The sequence below is a fragment of the Globicephala melas genome, chromosome 2 (genome assembly GCF_963455315.2).
Source record: "Globicephala melas chromosome 2, mGloMel1.2, whole genome shotgun sequence".
NCBI lineage: Eukaryota > Metazoa > Chordata > Mammalia > Artiodactyla > Delphinidae > Globicephala > Globicephala melas.
The window spans coordinates 84030786-84053812 of record NC_083315.2 but is presented as its reverse complement, the minus strand read 5'-3'; the positions used below and the strand labels follow the sequence as shown (position 1 = coordinate 84053812).

Sequence of the window (23027 nt, the reverse complement as noted above, 5' to 3'; positions counted from 1 at the left end):
TTTTTTTTAAAGTTTGTATTTATTGAAGAAGTTTTAAAAGTTAATTTGGAAAATTGTATGTTGACTTTAATTTAGGTACAGTTTTATAGGAATTTGCTCTACATGGGTATGTCAAATAAATATGTTTTGCAGACAACAGCGGTGTGATTTAGAGAGCTTGTTGACACCCTTTAGTGTTGGCTTCCTGTTAGAACTTCCGAGCCACCAGGTAGAAGTTCCTCAGTGCTCTCAGGGCATGCAGGACTTCTTCCCTCCACCATTGGCAGCACCACCACTCGCCACACTCTTTGTCACTGTCAGCTCCCATCTGGGTCTGCATCCCTCACTAGATCATAAACTTTGTGGGGGCAGGAACTGTTTTGTAATAGTTTACTGTTGTATTCCTCATGCCTGGCAGAGTAACTTATTGAATAGATGCTCAGGAATACTGTGTTGAAAATATTAACAAGTATCTACTACTTGTTTTTGCCTCTAGGATTGCCTTAGATTATTTTCCAAAGAAGAAAAACTCACAGATAACAACAGGTTTTACTGCAGTCATTGCAGAACTCGACGGGATTCGCTAAAAAAGATAGAAATCTGGAAGTTGCCACCTGTACTTTTAGTGCATCTGAAACGGTAAAAGGGACACATTTTTCTTAGTGTTTAGTACTTTTTAGATGAAGGACTTCTAAGTCTTTTATTCTAAACACTTTGTTTTACTACCTGCTTAGGATGTATAACAAAGGAAGATCATCTGGTTAGGGTATCTCTAGGGAAACTAGGCAGAAATGATGAGATTCTAGTTCACCTTAGTGTTTGTAATAACAGGGCAAAGTGACAGCATCACTCTTTCATATAATTCTGTTTTTAAAAATCTGTGAAACTAGTGGGGAGGGATAGATTGGGAGTTTGAAATTGACATGTACACACTGCTATATTTAAAATGGATAACCAAGAGAATTCCCTGGTTTCCCAGTGGTTAGGACTCTGCACTTTCACTGCTGAGGGTGTGGGTTCAGTCCCTGGTCGGGGAATTAAGATCCTACAAGCCACGCAGCACAGCCAAAAAAATTAAAAATAAAAAATAGATAATGAGTAAGGACCGACTGTAGAGCACAGGGAACTCTGCTCAATATTCTATAATAACCTAAATGGGAAAAGAATTTGAAAAAGGATAGATACATGTATATGTGTAACTGAATCACTTTGCTGTACACCCAAAACTAACACACATTGTTAATCAATGATAATCCAATATAAAATTTTAAAAATAAAATCAGTGAAACTAAATTATTGCATTTCAAATATGAACATTTTAAATCATTACAAAGCATTCAGTGAAAATGTATAAAAATAATGTTATACAATATAACTAACACACTATTAGATAAAATTTATCATTCAAACAATATAGTAAACATAAAAAATACTGTGCTGAAAATGAAATATATGAGTTTTTTTAAAGTATAATTTTTAAAGATAAAACATTAAGGATGCCATTGTAGAGTGCAGACATATTTTTGCCCATATTTTTCCAGCCAATGAAAAAGATCTGGATCTATAGCAGTAGAAGAATAATGGCGAGAGAGTTGTAAAACACGTGCCAGGTCTTTTGCTCTGATTCTTTGTCTTTATGGTATCCATCTGTGGAGTGACAACTTTAAGTCATTTTTTGGAAAAACTTTAAAAGGAAGTTTCATCTGTTTATTGAGAGCTCTAATTTTTGTTTCAAAGAAAGCATTTCTTTTTAATTTTTTGTTTCCTCTTATATTATTGGAGATTCTTAGGCAGTTATTTATGTTAATTTCCACATTGATATATTCAAATTCCTCTTGTGTAAATTTTCTAACAAAAGCTTATATCAGTTGTCCTTTTCTGCTTCTTGCAGATTGTGGAGGTATAAACATTCTATAAATGATTACACATTTGTTCTGTTAAGATTTTTAATGCTGTGTATTACTCTTGGAGAATATCTAAAAGTATAAATGGTTCAGAGTTCATTTTTTAAAAAATAATTCTGAAATAACCAGTATTTTGGTGTTTAAAGAAGCAGAATATGTCAGGATAATGGAATGCCATTATTTCAGTCACTAATTTATGTGCTTGCAATTACCAGCTCTAGTGTCCCCAAAAGTACAAGCTTAAATCTAGAGCAGCTCTCCTCTGTCATTCCTCTGTACTTTTGTGGTGATTAGCATTATAAATGGGGGTTTTCATAACTTTTTACCTTTGTAGAAGACTAATCTAATAGCTTTAGCTGGGTCTACGGATTAAGGGACCAAGGTATGGCCCTACCTCTACCACTCTAGCTGTTTGACCTGCGGTTAGACATTTAACTCATTATTGATGGGGGATTTTTGCAGAAACTAACGCCTGCGGCTGGCGATTTGTTATGTAAATGAATATTGAAATGCCTACAGTCAATACGTTCGGGTAACAAAAGACGTATTAATACGTCTCTGGTCAATAATGTGTTAATATCTGCGTATGGCAGTTTCTTCATTTGTAAAACAAATGAAACCAAGTACAGCAAGTCCCCTATATACGAACGAGTTCTGTTCTGAGAGTGCATCTGTAAGTCCAATTCATTTGTAAGTCCAACAAAGTTAGCCTAGGTACCCAACTAACTCCACTATATAGTAATAGGCGTTACTGTAATAGGTTTATAATACTTTTCACACAAATAATACATAAAAAACAAACACAAAAAATAAAACAGGGCTTCCCTGGGGGTGCAGTGGTTGAGAGTCTGCCTGCCGATGCAGGGGACACGGGTTCGTGCCCCGGTCCGGGAAGATCCCACATGCCGCGGAGCCTGCACGTCCGGAGCCTGTGCTCTGCAACGGGAGAGGCCACAACAGTGAGAGGCCCGCGTACCACAAAAAAATAAAATAAAATATTTTTAATCTTACAGTATAGTACCTTGAAAAGTATAGTAGTACAGTACAACAGCTGGCATACGCGGGCACATTCACGTCTTTGGAAGTTCACAATTTGAAGATTCGTATGTAGGGGACTTACGTTATCTTTTTCTTCTTCTTTTTTTCTCTTCTTTTTTTCTTTTTTGGCTGCACCATGCAGCATGTGGGATCTTAGTTCCCCAACCAGGGATCGATCCCACGCCCCGTACATTGGAAGCGCTGAGTCTTAACCTCTGGACCACCAGGGAAGTCCCAAACCAGGTGTCTTTAACAGGTCCCTCCACTATTAAAATTCTGATTGTGTGTTTGAAATGGATTTTATGGTCCTGTCTAAAAATCTGGACTGTTAATGAATGAATTAGGGTTCATTCTGATGTCTTTGGTCTGTCAGTGTAATTGCTGTAATGTTATGCTCTACAGTTTTTCCTATGATGGCAGATGGAAGCAAAAATTACAGACATCTGTGGACTTCCCATTAGAAAATCTTGACTTGTCACAGTATGTTATTGGTCCAAAGAACAATTTGAGGAAATATAACTTGTTTTCTGTTTCGGTAAGTATCTCATTAAACTAAATACAGTTTCTTTAGAAGGAAACTAAAAAACCCAGTTTCAAGTGGTTCCTTACCTCATAGGAAAGTAAGAGCAACATAAGTCTTTGAAATTATTGACATATTTTAAATAATTCAATTTGATTTGATTTTCTGTCTTGTTTGGCACAGAATCACTATGGTGGGCTGGATGGAGGCCACTACACTGCCTATTGTAAAAATGCAGCAAGACAGCGGTGGTTTAAATTTGATGATCATGAAGTTTCTGATATTTCCGTTTCTTCTGTGAAATCTTCAGCAGCTTATATCCTCTTTTATACGTCATTGGGACCACGAGTAACTGATGTAGCCACATAAGGAGAAGTAGGTTATAAGCTAGTTATCTTTTAACAGGCTGAGCAACACAATTCTTGAAATGCTTAAAGATTCTGGATAGCTATAGCTGGCCATTTAAAGGAATTCTAGGACAGTGAGAGTTGTGTTACTATACCATATACTTCAGGTCAGTGCTATTATCAAACAACTGACCAAGCACATTTAACGAGTATTGCAGTAAGCATTCCTTACAGGTACCATTTATTTCAAAACAAAACAACTTTTTTAGTTTGCTCCAAAGTTAAAATAATTAGCTAAGCATAATTATTCTACTGGTCTAAAAACCATTGTATCCTTTATTTTCCTTTTTACTGTTATGGCCTTTTCACATTTCTGAATCCCAGCTTGATCTATGAATACTCTAGAATGATGTAAAACAGATAGGAATGTATGTGTATATATTTATTGCACACTTGCACATCAAATCGATGTACATAGTATAAGATGTGGTCCTTTTGTGAAGCCTAGAACTCAGAGGATTGCTTTTTTTTTTTCTTTCCTTTTGGCCTATTCTGAGTAATTGCAGTGCTTTCTTAGGCAAATGACAGGGCAAAGCTATTTTTCTGTTGGCTTTGGGCTGTATTTGTGCACTAAATCTTTATTCTAAAAAAATAAATGGAAACTTTTCTTTAATTTTTTAAATGAGAATTTTCATTTACACCTACATTAAAATCTTAATGAGAAAAATAATTTAAAACCCTGTAAGTGTTCTGTCTTTAATTTTATATTATTAAACATAGAACAGTAGAATTACAGATTTTATACATACACTCTTTATACCACTACAATGACTTAAAATTTAGTACACTTATTCCTTTGCATCACTTGATTCCACTCATCCTTTACCTTGACCCTGAACTGCACATAGCACTTATGATGCGCTCAGAGTTGGGAGTCAGAGTAAAATACAAATAACTTAATGCCCAGACTCATTCTATCAAGAGTAGTAGAATTCTTAGGATTAAGATAAAAAGAGATGAGTCAGACATGACTGCAAAGTGAACTGCATTATAAACCACATCTTTACAAAGTGATGTATTAAAAGGGATAGAGGAGCTTAGAATTTATCATTTACCTCAGGGACTTGGTTGTTATAGGTAAAGTCAATATGTAAATATAAAAACAAGATTCTAAAGGTGCTTCTGAAAGATGTCACCATTAGTGGACACTCAGGAAGAAGATGAAAGGAAGGTGTTGAATTGTGAAACTGACAACTTTTCATGTTCTACAATTAGTCTGAGAGATTATAGTTTCTTGCCTAAATTATCTGAACAATTAAATATTTTCAAATCACATTCCTAACCTCACAGAGCCACTTGAACAAAAGTTATTTTGGTTTAGCTCCATGAAGTATCTTTGGAAAATAATTTGTTGGATATATATAATTATTATGAGATAGTTTATGATAAAAATAATACACACTAATAAACACTGTACTTTGAAACCTGAACATAATACTTATAATCTGATTGCTTTGAAGGTCCCCATTCGTTAGCATTGCATCATTTTCATGCTGCCTTTTTCAGTGGGCCAGGACCCATCTTTTTATAGACTTACCTTGTGAAGGTTGCGTAACATTCCAGAAAGACTTAAAAATGTCAGTGACGCAAGTAAGTTGCAAGAGTTTTAATGACAAAGCAAAACTTAAGTACCAGGTTCTAATTGCTAGTTTTGCAATTTTCAGGAAACACCATTTTCCTAACTCTTGCGTTTTTGTATAGGTATAGAAAAGGGCTGGCAGCTATAGAACAGGAGATATGCTGTAGCAGTTTGAACTGAAGTATCTGGAATCTCACTGACTCGTGTGTCATCAAAGTTATACCAGGCGTGAGTCACTGAGTTTTTGCAGAAAGCAGTGTAGTGGCCACCATCCAGATCACCAGAGTGGTTCTAGGGGAGAAAGGAATGTCACACAGTATTTACATCTGAATACTTTAAATATTAGAACCCAAATGATAGGGCCAAGAAATATTTTTATAATTGTCCCTTATACTGGATTAAAAGCTAAATCATACATTATGTTAAATCATACATATAGCCTGACGACTGGTATATTTTTCATGTCACTGAAATGGTTATATATTGTGTCCATCGATTATTTAATAGACTGTGAATGAAATAGGATAGTATTTGGCATCTTCTAATATTTATCAGTTAATACTTACTGAGCACCAACTGTACATAGAGTATTAAACATCAAAGGAAATTTTAAAATAATAGTCATGTTTTCTAAATGAGCTTATAGTTTAATTTTGAAGACAGTCTAAGATAGACATGAAAAAAGATATTTAACATTGGAACAAGACATTAAAACAACTGCATACTGCTACCACACAATTTGAGGAGGTTGTACAGCAACAGCTCCCTTGGTCATCCAAGGCCCAAAAAAGAACCTGTTCTATTCTCTTTTTCCCATGTCTTCCCTAACCCAGTAAAGCAATGTTTGAAACAAAGGCATTGGAGAACCTCACTTCTCAGAAGGTGGTATGGCATAGAGCAGGGGTTGACAAACCATTTGCGCATGGGTCAAAGCCAGCCTGCTGCCTGTTTTTATATGGCCTGTGAACTGAGAATGCATTTTATATTTTTATATGGTTGAAAAAAATCAGAAGAATAATATTTTGTGATGTGTGAAAATTATATGAACTTCAGATTTTTCAATGTCCTTAAATAAAGTTTTATGGGATCACAGCCATGCTCACTTGTTTATGTTTTTAAGTGGCTGCTTTCACACTACAACTGTAAAGTTGAATAGTTACAAGAGAGACTATAGAATACATGGCCTGCAAATCCTAAAATATTTACTATCTAGCTTTTTAAGTTTGTTGACCCCTGGGGTAGAGGGAAGAAAATGGATTTTTCTAGTCAGTTCTATGAATTCAGCTCTAATACTGCACAATGACCTTAAGGAAATTATTTAACCTTTCTGAGCTTTAATTCCCCTATCTTTTAAAATGGGTAATAAGACCTTGTCTTATACAACTACTGTCTCTCTTATAGTGCTAGCACATAGGAAGTACTTATTAAGTGTTCCCTTAGACCTTCATCTTCCCCACATCTCCTGTTAACTCTTAGAGAAATATCCCAAAGCTGACATTTTAAAGATTCAGACTCTGGTCCTGGTCTTGGCCATGTGACCTTAAGCTGATATGCTTGAAATTCCTTATTTATAAAATGGTGCCCATAATAGTGTGATGTAATTTGAGAAAAACAAAACATCTGGTGGATCCAGATGATGAAGTAATGTTCTAAAGTGACTACACAGATTATGGCTGGAATATGTTCTGTTCTGATGACAATGTAAACAAACAAAATTGACATAGTAGAATAGGGCAGGGTGAAGCATCATTCTAGACTTCCATTCTCAGTAATTTTGGCAATTAGCCTGAAAGCCTTAGTTATGAAACTGTAAAGAATGCTCGATAGGGACTTCCCTGGTGGCAGAGTGGTTAAGAAACTGCCTGCCAATGCAGGGGACACAGGTTCGAGCCCTGGTCCAGGAAGATCCCACATGCCGTGGAGCAACTAAGCCCATACACCACAACTACTGAGCCTGCACTCTACATCTCAGAAGCCACAGCTACTGAGTCCACGCACCTAGAGCCCATACTCAGCAACAAGAGAAGCCACCGCAATGAGAAGCCCATGCACCACAACGAAGGGTAGCCCCTGCACACCATAACTAGAGAAAGCCCATGCGCAGCAACGAAGACTCAACCAGCCAAAAAAAAAAGAATGCTGGATAAAACATGGTAAATACCCTTTGAAATATATGGCTAACTTTAAAGATTGTATAGTGAGAGTAATCTCCAGGGTCCAAGAACAGAGTAAATAAAAGATGAGCATGATGTGTGGTTAATGCTGTGACTGCCTGAGAGCAAAGACAGTTTCTGGTCCCTGGAACCACAGTGCTTGGGTTTTAAAGGTCACACAAGGGCTGGAGGTAAAGTCCTAAGTCCCTGCAAGGTGAGGAGTTGGATTGAAATCCACACACATAGCCACAACCTCTTAAAGAGAGGCACCCTCAATAAAAGAATAAACTGGGGGGGGAGGAACAAATCCACCCTCCAGTGCTTAGCTTAGCTTAGGCTTTGGGTACAAAGAATAAAAGTCATTCCTGGAAAGTCGTTACCACAGACCTGGCTTCTCTTTGGTTGGGGATTCAAATTTACACTACTGTGTCTCAGAATCCTGTGAATTTAAGGTAAGAATGAAAAGTGTTTTGGGGTTGCTTGGCAAAAAGAATTACTTTCTGATTGATGCGCCTTAATTCAGGCTACACAGGATACCCACATATAAAAACCCAATGATGCTGAACTCACAATTCAGTATTACAGAGCATACAAGGAAACAATTCACCATGAGTAAGAGTTAGAGGGCAATAAATAGCAAGATTAAAAACTCCAAGGGGACGTGGGAAGGATGGCGGAAGAGTAAGACGCAGAGATCACCTTCCTCCCCACAGATACATCAGAAATACATCTACACGTGGAACAACTCCTACAGAACACTACTGAACACTGGCAGAAGACCTCAGACCTCCCAAAAGGCAAGAAACTCCCCACGTACCTGGGTAGGGCAAAAGAAAAAAGAATAAACAGAGACAAAAGGATAGGGACGGGACCTGCACCAGTGGGAGGGAGCTGTGAAGGAGGAAAGGTTTCCACACACTAGGAAGCCCCTTCGCAGGCGGAAACTGGGGGGGGCGGAGGGGGAAAGCTTCGGAGCTGCGGAGGAGAGCACAGCAACAGGGGTGCAGAGGGCAAAGTGGAGAGATACCCGCATGGGGGATCGGTGCCGACCAGCACTCACCAGCCCGAGAGGCTTATCTGCTCACCCACCGGGGCGGGCGGGGGCTGGGAGCTGAGGCTCAGGCTTCAGTTGGAGCGCAGGAAGAGTCCTGGGGAGCGCAGGGAGAGAGGCCTGGGGTTGGCGGCGTGAACACAGCCTGCAGGGTGTTAGTGCACCACGGCTAGCGGGGAGGGAGTCCAGGGAAAAGTCTGGACCTGCCGAAGATGCAAAAGACTTTTCCTTCCCTCTCTGTTTCCTGGTGCGCAAGGAGAGGGGATTAAGAGCGCTGCTTAAAGGAGCTCCAGAGACGGGCGCGAGCCGCGGCTAAAAGCGCGGACCCCAGAGACAGGCAGGAGACGCTAAGGCTGCTGCTGCCGCCACCAGAAGCCTGTGTGCGAGCACAGGTAACTATCCACAACCCCCTTACAGGGAGCCTGTGCAGCTCACCACTGACAGGGTCCCGTGATCCAGGAACAACTTCTCCGGGAGAACGCACTGTACGCCTCAGGCTGGTGCAACGTCATGCTGGCCTCTGCCTCCGCAGGCTCGCTCCGCACTCCGTGCCCCTCCCTCCCCCGCGGCCTGAGTGAGCCGGAGACCCTGAATCAGCGGCTCCTTTAACCCCGTCCTGTCTGAGCGAAGAACAGACGCCCTCCGGCAACCTACACGCAGATGTGGGGCCAAATCCAAAGCAGAGCCCAGGGAGCTGTGCGAACAAAGAAGAGAAAGGGAAATCTCTCCCAGCAGCCTCAGAAGCAGTGGATTAAAGCTCCACAATCAACTTGATGTACGCTGCATCTGTGGAATACATGAATAGACAATGAATCATCCCAAATTGAGGAGGTGGACTTTGAGAGCAAGATTTATGATTTTTTCCCCTTTTCCTCTTTTTGTGAGTGTGTATGTGTATGCTTCTGTGTGAGATTTTGTCTGTATAGCTTTGCTTCCACCATTTGTCCTAGGGTTCTATCTGTCCGTTTTATTTTCTTCTTCTTTTAAAAAAATTTTTTTTCTTAATACTTATTTTTTATTTTAATAACTTTATTTTATCTTACTTTATTTTATCTTCTTTATTCTTTCCTTCCTTTCCTCCTTCCTTCCTCCCTCCCTCTCTCTCTCTCTTTCTCGTTCTTTCTCTCTCTCTCTTCCTTCCTTCCTTCCTTCCTTTCTTTCTTGCTTGCTTGCTTCTTTTTCTCCCTTTTATTCTGAGCCGTGTGGATGAAAAGCTCTTGCTGCTGCAGCCAGGAGTCAGTGCTGTGCCTCTGAGGAGGGAGAGCCAATTTCAGGACACTGGTCCACAAGAGACCTCCCAGCTCCACATAATATCAAACAGCGAAAATCTCCCAGAGATCTCCATCTCAACGCCAGCACCCAGCTTCACTCAACGACCAGCAAGCCACAGTGCTGGACACCCTATGGCAAACAACTAGCAAGACAGGAACACAACCCCACCCATTAGCAGAGAGGCTGCCTAAAATCATAAGTCCACAAACACCCCAAAACACACCACCAGACATGGACCTGCCCACTAGAAAGACAAGATCCAGCCTCATCCACCAGAACACAGGCACTAGTCCCCTCCACCAGGAAGCCTACACAACCCACTGAACCAACCTTAGGCACTGGGGACAGACACCAAAAACAACGGGAACTATGAACCTGCAGCCTACAAAAAGGAGACCCCAAACACAGTAAGATAAGCAAAAGGAGAAGACAGAAAAACACACAGCAGATGAAGGAGCAAGATAAAATTGCACCAGACCTAACAAATGAAGAGGAAATACGCAGTCTACCTGAAAAAGAATTCAGAATAATGATAGTAAAGATTATCCAAAATCTTGGAAATAGAACAGGCAAAATGCAAAAAACATTTAACAAGGACCTAGAAGAACTAAAGATGAAACAAGCAACGATGAACAACACAATAAATGAAATTTAAAATACTCTAGATGGGATCAATAGCAGAATAACTAAGGCAGAAGAATGGATAAGTGACCTAGAAGATAAAATAGTGGAAATAACTACTGCGGAGCAGAATAAAGAAAAAGGAACAAAAAGAACTGAGGACAGTCTCAGAGACCTCTGGGACAACATTAAACACACCAACATTCGAATTATAGGGGTTCCAGAAGAAGAAGAGAAAAAGAAAGGGACTGAGAAAATATTTGAAGAGATTATAGTTGAAAACTTCCCTAATGTGGGAAAGGAAATAGTTAATCAAGTCCAGGAAGCATAGAGAGTCCCATACAGGATAAATCCAACGAGAAATATGCCAAAACACATATTAATCAAACTTTCAAAAACTAAATATGAAGAGAACATATTAAAAGCAGCAAGGGAAAAACAACAAATAACACACAAGGGAATCCCCATAAGGTTAACAGCTGATCTTTCAGCAGAAACTGCAAGCCAGAAGGGAGTGGCAGGACATATTTAAAGTGATGAAGGAGAAAAACCTACAACCAAGATTACTCTACCCAGCAAGGATCTCATTCAGATTAGATGGAGAAATTAAAACCTTTACAGACAAGCAAAAGCTGAGAGAGTTCAGCACCACCAAACCAGCTTTACAACAAATGCTAAAGGAACTTCTCCAGGCAAGAAACACAAGAGAAGGAAAGACCTACAACAACGAGCCCAAAACAATTAAGAAAATGGGAATAGGAACATACATATTGATAATTACCTTAAATGTAAACGGACTAAATGCTCCCAACAAAAGACACACATTGGCTGAATGGATACAAAAACAAGACCCATATATATGCTGTCTACAAGAGACCCACTTCAGACATAGTGACACATACAGACTGAAAGTAAGGGGATGGAAAAAGATATTCCATGCAAATGGAAACCAAAAGAAAACTGGATTAGCAATTCCCATATCACACCAAATAGACTTTAAAATAAAGACTATTAGAAGAGACAAAGAAGGACACTACATAATGATCAAGGGATCGATCCAAGAAGAAGATATAACAATTGTAAATATTTATGCACCCAACATAGGAGCACCTCAATACATAAGGCAAATACTAACAGCCATAAAAGGGGAAATCGACAGTAACACATCATAGTAGGGGACTTTAACACCCCACTGTCACCAATGGACAGATCATCCGAAATGAAAATAAATAAGGAAACACAGCTTTAAATGATATATTAAACAAGATGGGCTTAATTGATATTTATAGGACATTCCATCCAAAAACAACAGAATACACATTTTTCTCAAGTGCTCATGGAACATTCTCCAGGATAGATCATATCTTGGGTCACAAATCATGCCTTGGTAAATTTAAGGACATTGAAATTGTATCAAGTATCTTTTCCGAACACAACGCTATGAGACTAGATATCAATTACAGGAAAAATTCTGTAAAAAATACAAACACATGGAGGCTAAACAATACACTACTTAATAACGAAGTGATCACTGAAGAAATCAAAGAGGAAATAAAAAAATACCTAGAAACAAATGACAATGGAGACACGACGACCCAAAACCTATGGGATGCAGCAAAAGCAGTTCTAAGAGGGAAGTTTATAGCAATACAATCCTACCTTAAGATCTTAACAGGAAACATCTCGAATAAACATCCTAACCTTGCACCTAAAGCAATTAGAGAAAGAAGAATGAAAAAACCCCAAAGTTAGCAGAAGGAAAGTAATCATAAAAATCAGATCCGAAATAAATGAAAAATAAATGAAGGAAATGATAGCAAAGATCAATAAAACTAAAAGCTGGTTCTTTGAGAAGATAAACAAAATTGATAAACCATTAGCCAGACTGATCGAGAAGGGAGAAGACTCAAATCAATAGAATTAGAAATGAAAAAGAAGTAACAACTGACACTGCAGAAATACAAAGGATCATGAGAGATTACTACAAGCAACTCTATGCCAATAAAATGGACAACCTGGAAGAAATGGACAAATTCTTAGAAATGCACAACCTGCCACGACCGAATCAGGAAGAAATAGAAAATATGAACAGACCAATCACAAGCACTGAAATTGAAACTGTGACTAAAAATCTTCCAACAAACAAAAGTCCAGGACCAGATGGCTTCAAAGGTGAATTCTATCAAACATTTAGAGAAGAGCTAACACCTATCCTTCTCAAACTCTTCCAAAGTATATCAGAGGGAGGAACACTCGCAAACTCATTGTACGAGGCCACCATCACCCTGATACCAAAACCAGACAAGGATGTCACAAAGAAAGAAAACTACAGGCCAATATCACTGATGAACATAGATGCAAAAATTCTCAACAAAATACTAGCAAACAGAATCCAACAGCACATTAAAAGAATCACACACCATAATCAAGTGTGGTTTATTCCAGGAATGCAAGGATTCTTCAGTATACACAAATCATAATCAACGTGATACACCATATTAACAAACTGAAGGAGAAAATCCATATGATCATCTCAATAGATGCAGAGAAAGCTTTCAACAAAATTCAACACCCATTTATGATAAAAACCCTGCAGAAAGTAGGCATAGAGGGAACTTTCCTCAACATAATAAAGGCCATATATAACAAACCCACAGCCAACATAATCCTCAATGGTGAAAAACTGAAAGCATTTCCACTAAGATCAGGAACAAGACAAGGTTGCCCACTCTTACCACTCTTATTCAACATAGTTTTGGAAGTTTTAGCCACAGCAATCAGAGAAGAAAAAGAAATAAAAGGAATCCAAATTGCAAAAGAAGAAGTAAAGCTGTCACTGTTTGCAGATGACATGATACTATACATAGGAAATCCTAAAGATGCTACCAGAAAACTACTAGAGCTAATCAATGAATTTTGTAAAGTAGCAGGATACAAAATTAATGCACAGAAATCTCTGGCATTCCTATACACTAAGGATGAAAAATCTGAAAGTGAAATCAAGAAAACACTCCCATTTACCATTGCAACAAAAAGAATAAAATAGCTAGGAATAAGCCTACCTAAGGAGACAAAAGACCTGTATGCAGAAAATTATAAGACACTGATGAAAGAAATTAAAGATGATACAAATAGATGGAGAGATATACCATGTTCTTGGATTGGAAGAATCAACATTGTGAAAACGACTCTAGTACCCAAAGCAATCTACAGATCCAATGCAATCCGAATCAAACTACCACTGGCATTTTTCACAGAACTAGAACAAAAAATTTCATAATTTGTATGGAAACACAAAAGACCCCGAATAGCCAAAGCAATATTAAGAACGAAAAACGGAGCTGGAGGAATCAGGCTCCCTTACTTCAGACTATACTACAAAGCTACAGTAATCAAGACAGTATGGTACTGCCACAAAAACGGAAAGATAGATCAATGGAACAGGAAAGAAAGCCCAGAGATAAACCCACGTACATATGGTCACCTTATCTTTGATAAAGGAGGCAGGAATGTACAGTGGAGAAAGGACAGCCTCTTCAATAAGTGGTGCTGGGAAAGCTGGACAGGTACATGTAAAAGTATGAGATTAGATCACTCCCTCACACCATACACAAAAATAAGCTCAAAATGGATTAAAGACCTAAAATGTAAGGCCAGAAACCATCAAACTCTTAGAGGAAAACATAGGCAGAACACTGACATAAATCACAGCAAGATCCTTTTTGACCCACCTCCTAGAGAAATGGAAATAAAAACAAAAATAAACAAAAGGGACCTAATGAAACTTCAAAGCTTTTGCACAGCAAAGGAAACCATAAACAAGACCAAAAGACAACCCTCAGAATGGGAAAAAATATTTGCAAATGAAGCAACTGACAAAGGATTAATCTCCAAAATTTATAAGCAGCTCATGCAGCTCAATAATTAAAAAAAAACCAATCCAAAAATGGGCAGAAGATATTTCTAAATAGACATTTCTAAATAGATATTTCTACAAAAAAGATATACAGACTGCCAACAAACACATGAAAGAATGCTCAACATGATTAATCATTAGAGAAATCCAAATCAAAACTACAATGAGATATCATCTCACAGCAGTCAAAATGGCCATCATCAAAAAATCTAGAAACAATAAATGCTGGAGAAGGTGTGGAGAAAAGGGAACATTCCTGCACTGCTGGCGGGAATGTGAATTGGTAAAGCCACTATGGAGAACAGTATGGAGGTTCCTTAAAAAACTACAAATAGAACTACCATATGACCCAGAAATCCCACTACTGGGCATATACCCTGAGAAAACCATAATTCAAAAAGAGTCATGTACCAAAATGTTCATTGCAGCTTTATTTGCAATAGCCCAGAGATGGAAACAACCTACATGTCCATCATCGGATGAATGGATAAAGAAGATGTGGCACATATATACAATGAAATATTACTCAGCCATAAAAAGAAACGAAATTGAGCTATTTGTAATGAGGTGGATGGACCTAGAGTCTGTCATACAGAGTGAAGTAAGTCAGAAAGAGAAATACAAATACCGTATGCTAACACATATATATGGAATTTAAGAAAAAAATTGTCATGAAGAACCTTGGGGTAAGACAGGAATAAAGACACAGACCTACTAGAGAATGTACTTGAAGATATGGGGAGGGGGAAGGGTAAGCTGTGACAAAGCGAGAGAGTGGCATGGACATATATACACTACCAAACATAAAATAGATAGCTAGTGGGAAGTAGCTGCATAGCACAGGGAGATCAGCTCGGTGCTTTGTGACCACCTAGAGGGGTGGGATAGGGAGGGTGGGAGGGAGGGAGATGCAAGAGGGAAGAGATATGGGAACATACGTATATGCATAACTGATTCACTTTGTTATAAAGCAGAAACTAACACACCATTGTAAAGCAATTATACTCCAATAAAGATGTAATAAATAAATAAATAAATAAGAACAAAAAAAACTCCAAGGACTTTAGGTAATAGAGACTATACAGAGAGTATATAGACATTTAAGAAAAGGAAGCAAACTGAAAACCTAAAAAGAACTTTCAGAAATGATAAATACTTGAAATTAAAAATTTAATGTAGTGAGTAAATAGTACATAGAATTGAAGAGAGAATCAATAAACTATAGAAACAAAACAGGAAATTACCCTGAGTGTAGTAGCAACGAGACGCTGAATGAGAGACTTCCCTGGTGGCACAGTGGTTAAGAATCCGCCTGGCAGTGCAGGTGACATGGGTTCAAGCCCTGGTCCGGGAAGATCCCACATGCTGCAGAGCAACTAAGCCCGTGTGCCACAGCTACTAAGCCTGCACTCCAGAGCCCACAAGGCACAACTACTGAAGCCTGCATGCCTAGAGCCTGTGCTCCACAACAAGAGAAGCCACCACAATGAGAAGCCTACACAGCGCAACAAAGAGTATCCCCCACTCGCCGCAACTAGAGAAAGCCTGCGCACAGCAACAAAGACCCAATGCAGCCATAAATAAATACATAAATAAATAAATAAAGTTGAATGAGAACATTCAGTATATGCCTTGTAGAAGTTCTAGAGAATATAGGAGCAAAACAGTATTGAAAGTGATAATGACTAGAAATGATTAATGAAAGGCATGAATCTTCAAATTTAGGAAATACAGTGAACCAAGGATAAATAAAAATAATACTGCAAGACAACAAATACAAAGAGAAAAGTTTTTAAAGCAACAAGAAAAAAAGATTACCTACAAAAGAATAAAATGATGGTAGAACTCCATGGCAGCCTTATAAACAGAAATAATAAAATTGTTTCAGAATGATAAAAGAAAGTCATCTAGAATTTGGTCTCTAGTTAAATTATTCAAGAATCAAAGTAAACTAAAGACTTTTTCAGTCAAAGACTTGGGAGACTTCAGGATAAGAGACCCTTGTTGAAAAGTCTACTGAAATATGTCCTACACAAATAAATAAAATTGAATACAAATGAAAAAGTAATATATAAGAGAGATTAGTTTGCAAGAAGGTTGGTAAAGATTCTGGTAAATCTAGCCTGCCCCTGCCCCCTCCCGTGGCCACACTGCAAGGGTGCGGTCCTGGTGAGCAAGGTCCAGTCTGGTGCCTGCTATCCTTCTCCCTCTCCTGCCATCCATTGCCTCAACTTCCCTCCACCGACCGGCACGCAGAGCCCAGGTCTGTGGTCATGTGCGTGGCGGCAGGCAAGCGTGATGAGGCGGGCAGTGCTGCAGCTTTGTAGGCTGAGTAAAGGGCTCCTTGCTCCCATCAGAGAACTGACTCAAGGATCTCAGAATCCCAAGAAACAGAGAGGCTTCCACATTCATGAAATTCCAGATAAGTTGCAGGAGATAGTAGGAGCATCCACAAACTGGAGAGATCACGTGAAAGCAATGGAGGAAAGAAAATTACTTAATAGTTTTTTTGGCTAAGTCACAGAAAGGACTGCCACCTAAGGAGAATGAAAGACAGTTACATTGAAGTTCTCTTACCTTTGGGCAGTCAGCCTGAATTACAAGAGAAATATTTGACTGTTCAAAACACTGTAAGGTTTGGCAGGATTCTTGAGGATCTTGACAGCTTAGGAGTACTTATTTGCTACATGCACAACAAAAATCATTCAGCTAAGATGTCTCCTTTATCAATAGTTACAGCCCTGGTGGACAGGATTGATATGTGTAAGAAGAGCTTAATTACGCCCAGAACAGGACATCAAGTTCAGTGGCCATGTTAGTTGGGTTGGGAAGACGTCCATGGAAGTGAGGATGCGTATGTTCCAGTTACACCACAGTGAATTTTCCCGTTTTGGATGTGACATTTGTAATGGTGGCCCGTGATTCTGAAAACAAAGGGTGGGCATTTGTAAATCCACTCACCCTTGAAAGCCCAGAGGAAGAAGAGCTCTTTAGACAAGGAGAATTGAACAAGGGGAGAAGGGTCACCTTCAGCTCCATGTCATTACTGAAAATGGCTCCCACTGCTGAGGAGAGGACAACCATATATGAGATGTTTCGTAACATGCTGGATCCAAAGACTATAAGTTTTTGAAGTTGGGTTTTGCCTCCTAATGCAGTATGGATGGAGAAACCTTTAGAGAGAGTCATCAAGGAAAAAAAGAGAGAGGGCCCAAATCAGTAAAATCACAAATGAAAAAGAAGTTACAACTGACACCACAGAAATACAAAGGATCATGGGACTTACCTGGTGGTTCAGTGGGTAAGACTCCATGCTCCCAATGCAGGGGGCCTGGGTTTGATCCCTGGTCTGGGAATTAGATCCCGCATGCATGCCACAACTAAGAGTCCGCGTGCTGCAACTAAGATGTCTGAATGCCGCAAATAAGAAGCCCTCGTGGTGCAGCTATGAGCCTGCATGCCACAACTAAAAGATCCCGCATGCCACAACTAAAGATCCCACGTGCAGCAACTAAGATCCCAAGTGCCACAACTAAGACTTTTCACAGCCAAAAAAAAAAAAAAAAGAAGTACAAAGGATCATAAGAGACTACTACAAGCAACTATACACCAATAAAATGGACAGCCTAGGAGAAATGGACAAATTCTTAGAAAGGACAACCTTTCAAGACTGAACCAGCAAGAAATAGAAAATATGAACAGACCAATGACAAGTACTGAAATTGAAACTGTGATTAAAAATCTTCCATCAAACAAAAGTCCAGGACTAGATGGCTTCACAGGTGAATTCTATCAAACATTTAGAGGACAGTTAACATCTACCCTTCTGAAACTCTTCCAAAAAGTTGCAGAAGAAGGAACACTCCCAAGCTCATTCTATGAGGCCACCATCACCCTGGTACCAAAACCACACAAAGATAACACAAAAAAAAGAAAATTAAAGACCAATATCACTGATGAACATAGACACAAAAATTCTCAACAAAATAATAGCAAACTGAATCCAACAACACATTAAGAGGATCATACAACATGATCAAGTGGGATTTATCCCAGAGATGCAAGGATTCTTCAATTTATGCAGATCAGTCAATGTGATACACATATTAATAAATTGAATAATAAAAACCATATGATTATCTCAACAGATGAAGAAAAAGCGCTCAACAAAATTCAACACCCATTTATGATAAAAAAAAAAAAACTCTCCAGTAAGTGGGCATAGAGGGAAACTTCCTCAATATAATAAAGGCAATATATGACAAACCTACAGCAAACATCATTCTCAATGGTGAAAAATTGAAAGCATTTCCTCTAAGATCAGGAAGAAGACAAGGATGTCCACTCTCACCACTATTATTCAACATACTCTTGGAAGTCCTAGCCATGGCAAGCAGAGAAGAAAAAGAAATAAAAGGAATCCAAATTGGAAAAGAAGAAGTAAAACTGTCACTATTTGCAGATGACATGATACTATGCATAGCAAATCTTAAAGATGCTGCCAGAAAACTACTAGAGCTCATAAATGAATTTGGTAAAGTTACAGGATACAAAATTAATACACAGAAATCTCTTAACACATTAAAAGAAACACTCCCAAGCTCATTCTATGAGGCCACCATCACCCTGATACCAAAAACAGACAAAGATATCACACACAAAAAAATTAAAGGACAATATCACTGATGAACAGAGACGTAAAAATCCTCAACAAAATAATAGCAAACCAAAAGATTAGAAAGAGAAATTCCAGAAACAATCTCATTTACCATTGCATCAAAAAGAATAAAATACCAAAAAAAAGAGAATAAAATACCAAGGAATAAACCTACCTAAGGAGGCAAACGACCTGTACTCAGAAAACTATAAGATACTGATGAAAGAAATAAAAGATGACACAACCAGATGGAGAGATATACCATACTCTTGGATTGGAAGAATCAATATTGTGAAAATGACTATACTAGCCAAAGCAATCTACAGATTCCATGCAATCCCTATCAAATTACCAATGGTATTTTTCACATAATTAGAACAATAATTTTACAATTTGTATGGAAACACAAAAGACCATGAATAGCCAAAGCAATCTTGAGAAAGAAAAATGGAGCTGGAAGAATCTGGCTCCCTGACTTCAGACTATACTACAAAGCTACATTCATCAAAACAGTTGGTACTGACACAAAAACAGAAATATGGATCAGTGGAACAGGATAGAAAGTCCAGAGATAAACCCATGCACCTATGGTTACCTAATCTATGACAAAGGAGGCAACAAAGTACACTGGAGAAAAGACAGTCTCTTCAATAAGTGGTGCTGGGAAAATTGGACAGCTACATGTAAAAGAATGAAATTAGAATGCTCCTTAACACCACACACAAAAATAAACTCAAAATGGATTAAAGACCTAAATGTAAGATCAGACACCATCAAACTCTTAGAGCAAAACATAGGAAGAACACTCTTTGACATAAATTGCAGCAAGATCTTTTTTGATACACCTCCTAGAGTAATACAAATAAAAACAAAAATAAACAAATGGGACCTACATAACATTAAAATCTTTTGAACAGCAAAGGAAACCATAAACAAAACAAAAAGACAACCCTCAGAATGGGAGAAAATATTTGCAAACGTAGCAACTGACAAGGAATTAATCTCCAAAATATACTAACAGCTCATGCAGCTCAATATCAAAAAAAGAAACAACTGAACAATAAATGGGTGTAAGATCTAAATACACATTTCTCCAAAGAAGACATACATATGGCCTAAAAGCACATGAGAAAGATGCTCAAAATCACTATTAGAGAAATCAAAACTACAATGAGGTATCACCTCACACTGGTCAGATGGCCATCATCAAAATATCTACAAACAATAAATGGTGGAGAGGATGTGGAGAAAAGGGAACCCTCATACACTGTTGGTAGGAATGTTAATTGGTACAGCCACTATGGAGAACAGTATGGAGGTTCCTTTAAAAACTAAAAATAAAGCTACTGTATGATCCAGCAATCCCATTCCTGGGCATATATCTGGAGAAAGCCATAATTTGAAAAGACACATGCACCCCATTGCTCATTGCAGCACTATTTACAATAACCAGGACGTGGAAGCAACTTAAATGTCCATCAACAGAGGAATGGATAAAGATGTGGTACACATATACAATGGAATATTACTCAGTCATAAAAAAGAATAAAATAATGCCATTTGCAGCAGCATGGATGGACCTAGAGATTGTCATAATAAGTAAAGTCAGACAGAAAGACAAATATCATATGATATCGCTTATATGTGGAAACTAAAAAAAGGGTACAAATGAACTTATCTACAAAAAAAATAGAATTACAGATGTAGAAAACAAACTTATGGTTACCGGGGGGTAAGGAGAGGGGCATAAATTGGGAGTTTGGGATTGACATATACACACTACTATATATAAAATAGATAACTAATAAGGACCTACTGTATGTATAGCACAGGGAACTCTACTCAATACTCTGTAATGACCTATATGGGCAAAGAAGCTTAAAAAAAGGGTCTATATATGTATATGTATAACTGATTCACTTTGCTGTACAGCAGAAACTAACACAACAATCAACTTACTCCAATAAAAATTTTTTAATAAATAAAATAAATAGCATTAAAAAAAGAAAATCCTAAGATCCCATCAAAGAACTACTAGAACTCATCAATGAATTCGGTAAAGTTGCAGGATACAAAATTAATATACAGAACCTACTGCATTTCTGTACACTAACAACAAACTATCAGAAAGAGAAATTAACACAAAAACAGACACATGGATCAGTGGAACAGAATAGAGAGCCCAGAAATGAACCCACATTTACATGGTCAATTAATCTATGACAAGGAGACAAGAATACACAATGGGGAAAAGACAGCCTCTTAGAGAAATGGTGTTGGAAAAGTGGATAGCTACATGCAAAAAAATCAGACTAGATTACTCTCTCACAACATGCACAAGAATGAATTCAAATGGATTAAAGATGTTAAGTTTCTGAAACCAGAAAACTTCTAGAAGAAAACATAGGCAGTATGCTCTTTGACATTGGTCTTAGTAATATTTTTTTTGCATATATCTCCTCAGGCAAGGGAAACAAAAGCAAAAATAAACAAATGGGACTACATCAAACTAAAAAGCTTTTGGACAGTGAAGCAAGCTATCAACAAAACAAAAAGGCTGCCTACTAAATGAGAGAAGATATTTGCAAATGATATATCAGATAAGGGGTTAATATCCAAAATAATAAGTAACCCATACAACTCAACATCCAAAAAACAAAAACCCTATTAAAAAATGGGCAGGGGCTTCCCTGGTGGCGCAGTGGTTGAGAGTCCGCCTGCCGATGCAAGGGACACGGGTTCGTGCCCTGGTCTAGGAAGATCCCACATGCTGCAGAGTGGCTGGGCCTGTGAGCCATGGCCACTGAGCCTGCGTGTTGGAGCCTGTGCTCCACAACGGGAGAGGCCACAACAGTGAGAGGCCCGCATACCGCAAAAAATAAATAAATAAAAATAAAATAAAATAAAAAATGGGCAGAGGAGCTGAATCAAATTTTTTCCAAGGAAGACACACAGATGGCCAACAGGTACATGAAAAAATGCTCAATATCACTAGTCATCAGAGAAATGGACATCAAAACCACAATGAGACATCACTTCACACCTGTTAGAATGGCTATTATTAAAAAAAAATAAAGTGTTGGTGAGAATGTGAAGAAAAGGGAACCCTAGTACACTGTTGGTGGAAATGTAAGTTGGTGCAGCCACTATGGAAAACACTATGAAAATTCCTCCAAAAATTAAAAATAGAACTACCATATGATCCAGCAATTCCACTCCTGGGCATATATCCAAAGAAAACCAAAACACTAATTTGAAAAAATACATACACCCTTATGTTCATTGCAGCATTATTTATAATAGCCAAGATATGGAAGCAACCCAAGTGCCCATCAATAGATTAATGGAGAGAAGATGTGTGGCATATATACACAATCGAATACTAGTCAGCCATAAAAAAAAAAAAGAATGAAATCTTGCCATTTGTGACAACATGGTTGGACCTAGCGGGTAGTATGCTAAGTGAAATAAGTCAGCCCGCGAAAGGCAAATACTACACAATTTCACTTATATGTGGAATATGAAAAATAAAACAAATGAACAAACAAAACAGAAACAGAGTTATAGCTACAGAGAGCAAACAAGTAGTTTCCAGAAGAGAGAGGCATAGGCGAAGGAAAAATAGACGTGAGGGAAATTAAGAGGTACAAACTTTCAGTTGCAAACAAATGAGTCACAAGGATGAAATTTGTTCAGTTGCAAACAAATGAGTCACAAGGGGAATACAGTCAATAACTATATAATATCTTTGTGTAGTGATATAGCATAACTAGAATTACTGTAATCATTTTGAAATGTATAGAACTATCAAATCACTCTGTTGTGTGACAAGAACTAACATATTGTTTTAAGTCAATTATACTTGAAAAACAAACAAACAAACTCATAGAAAAAGAAACCAGATTTGTAGTTACCAGAGGCGGGGGGGTG

At 38.2% G+C, this 23027-nt stretch overlaps 2 protein-coding genes and 1 pseudogene across 6 annotated transcripts in view; 2 read left to right on the top strand and 1 right to left on the bottom strand.

The window, feature by feature from the left end:
* The window catches only part of USP8 (ubiquitin specific peptidase 8), a 98085-nt gene extending 93624 nt beyond the window's left edge, over positions 1-4461 (top strand). For all 5 annotated transcript variants that reach the window (XM_060294270.2, XM_060294269.2, XM_060294271.2 and 2 more), the window contains 3 exons: positions 476-618; positions 3324-3456; positions 3625-4461. In XM_060294270.2, coding sequence (XP_060150253.1) covers positions 476-618; positions 3324-3456; positions 3625-3810 — 462 coding nt within the window. In that variant the 3' untranslated portion in view covers positions 3811-4461. The remainder of the gene's footprint in view (positions 1-475; positions 619-3323; positions 3457-3624) is intronic.
* Positions 2911-23027, bottom strand: part of USP50 (ubiquitin specific peptidase 50) — a 33651-nt gene continuing 13534 nt past the window's right edge. The window contains exon 7 of the mRNA XM_030842770.2: positions 2911-5718. Coding sequence (XP_030698630.2) covers positions 5527-5718 — 192 coding nt within the window. The 3' untranslated portion in view covers positions 2911-5526. The remainder of the gene's footprint in view (positions 5719-23027) is intronic.
* On the top strand, positions 16739-17663 carry LOC115845126 (acyl-coenzyme A thioesterase 9, mitochondrial pseudogene; annotated as a pseudogene).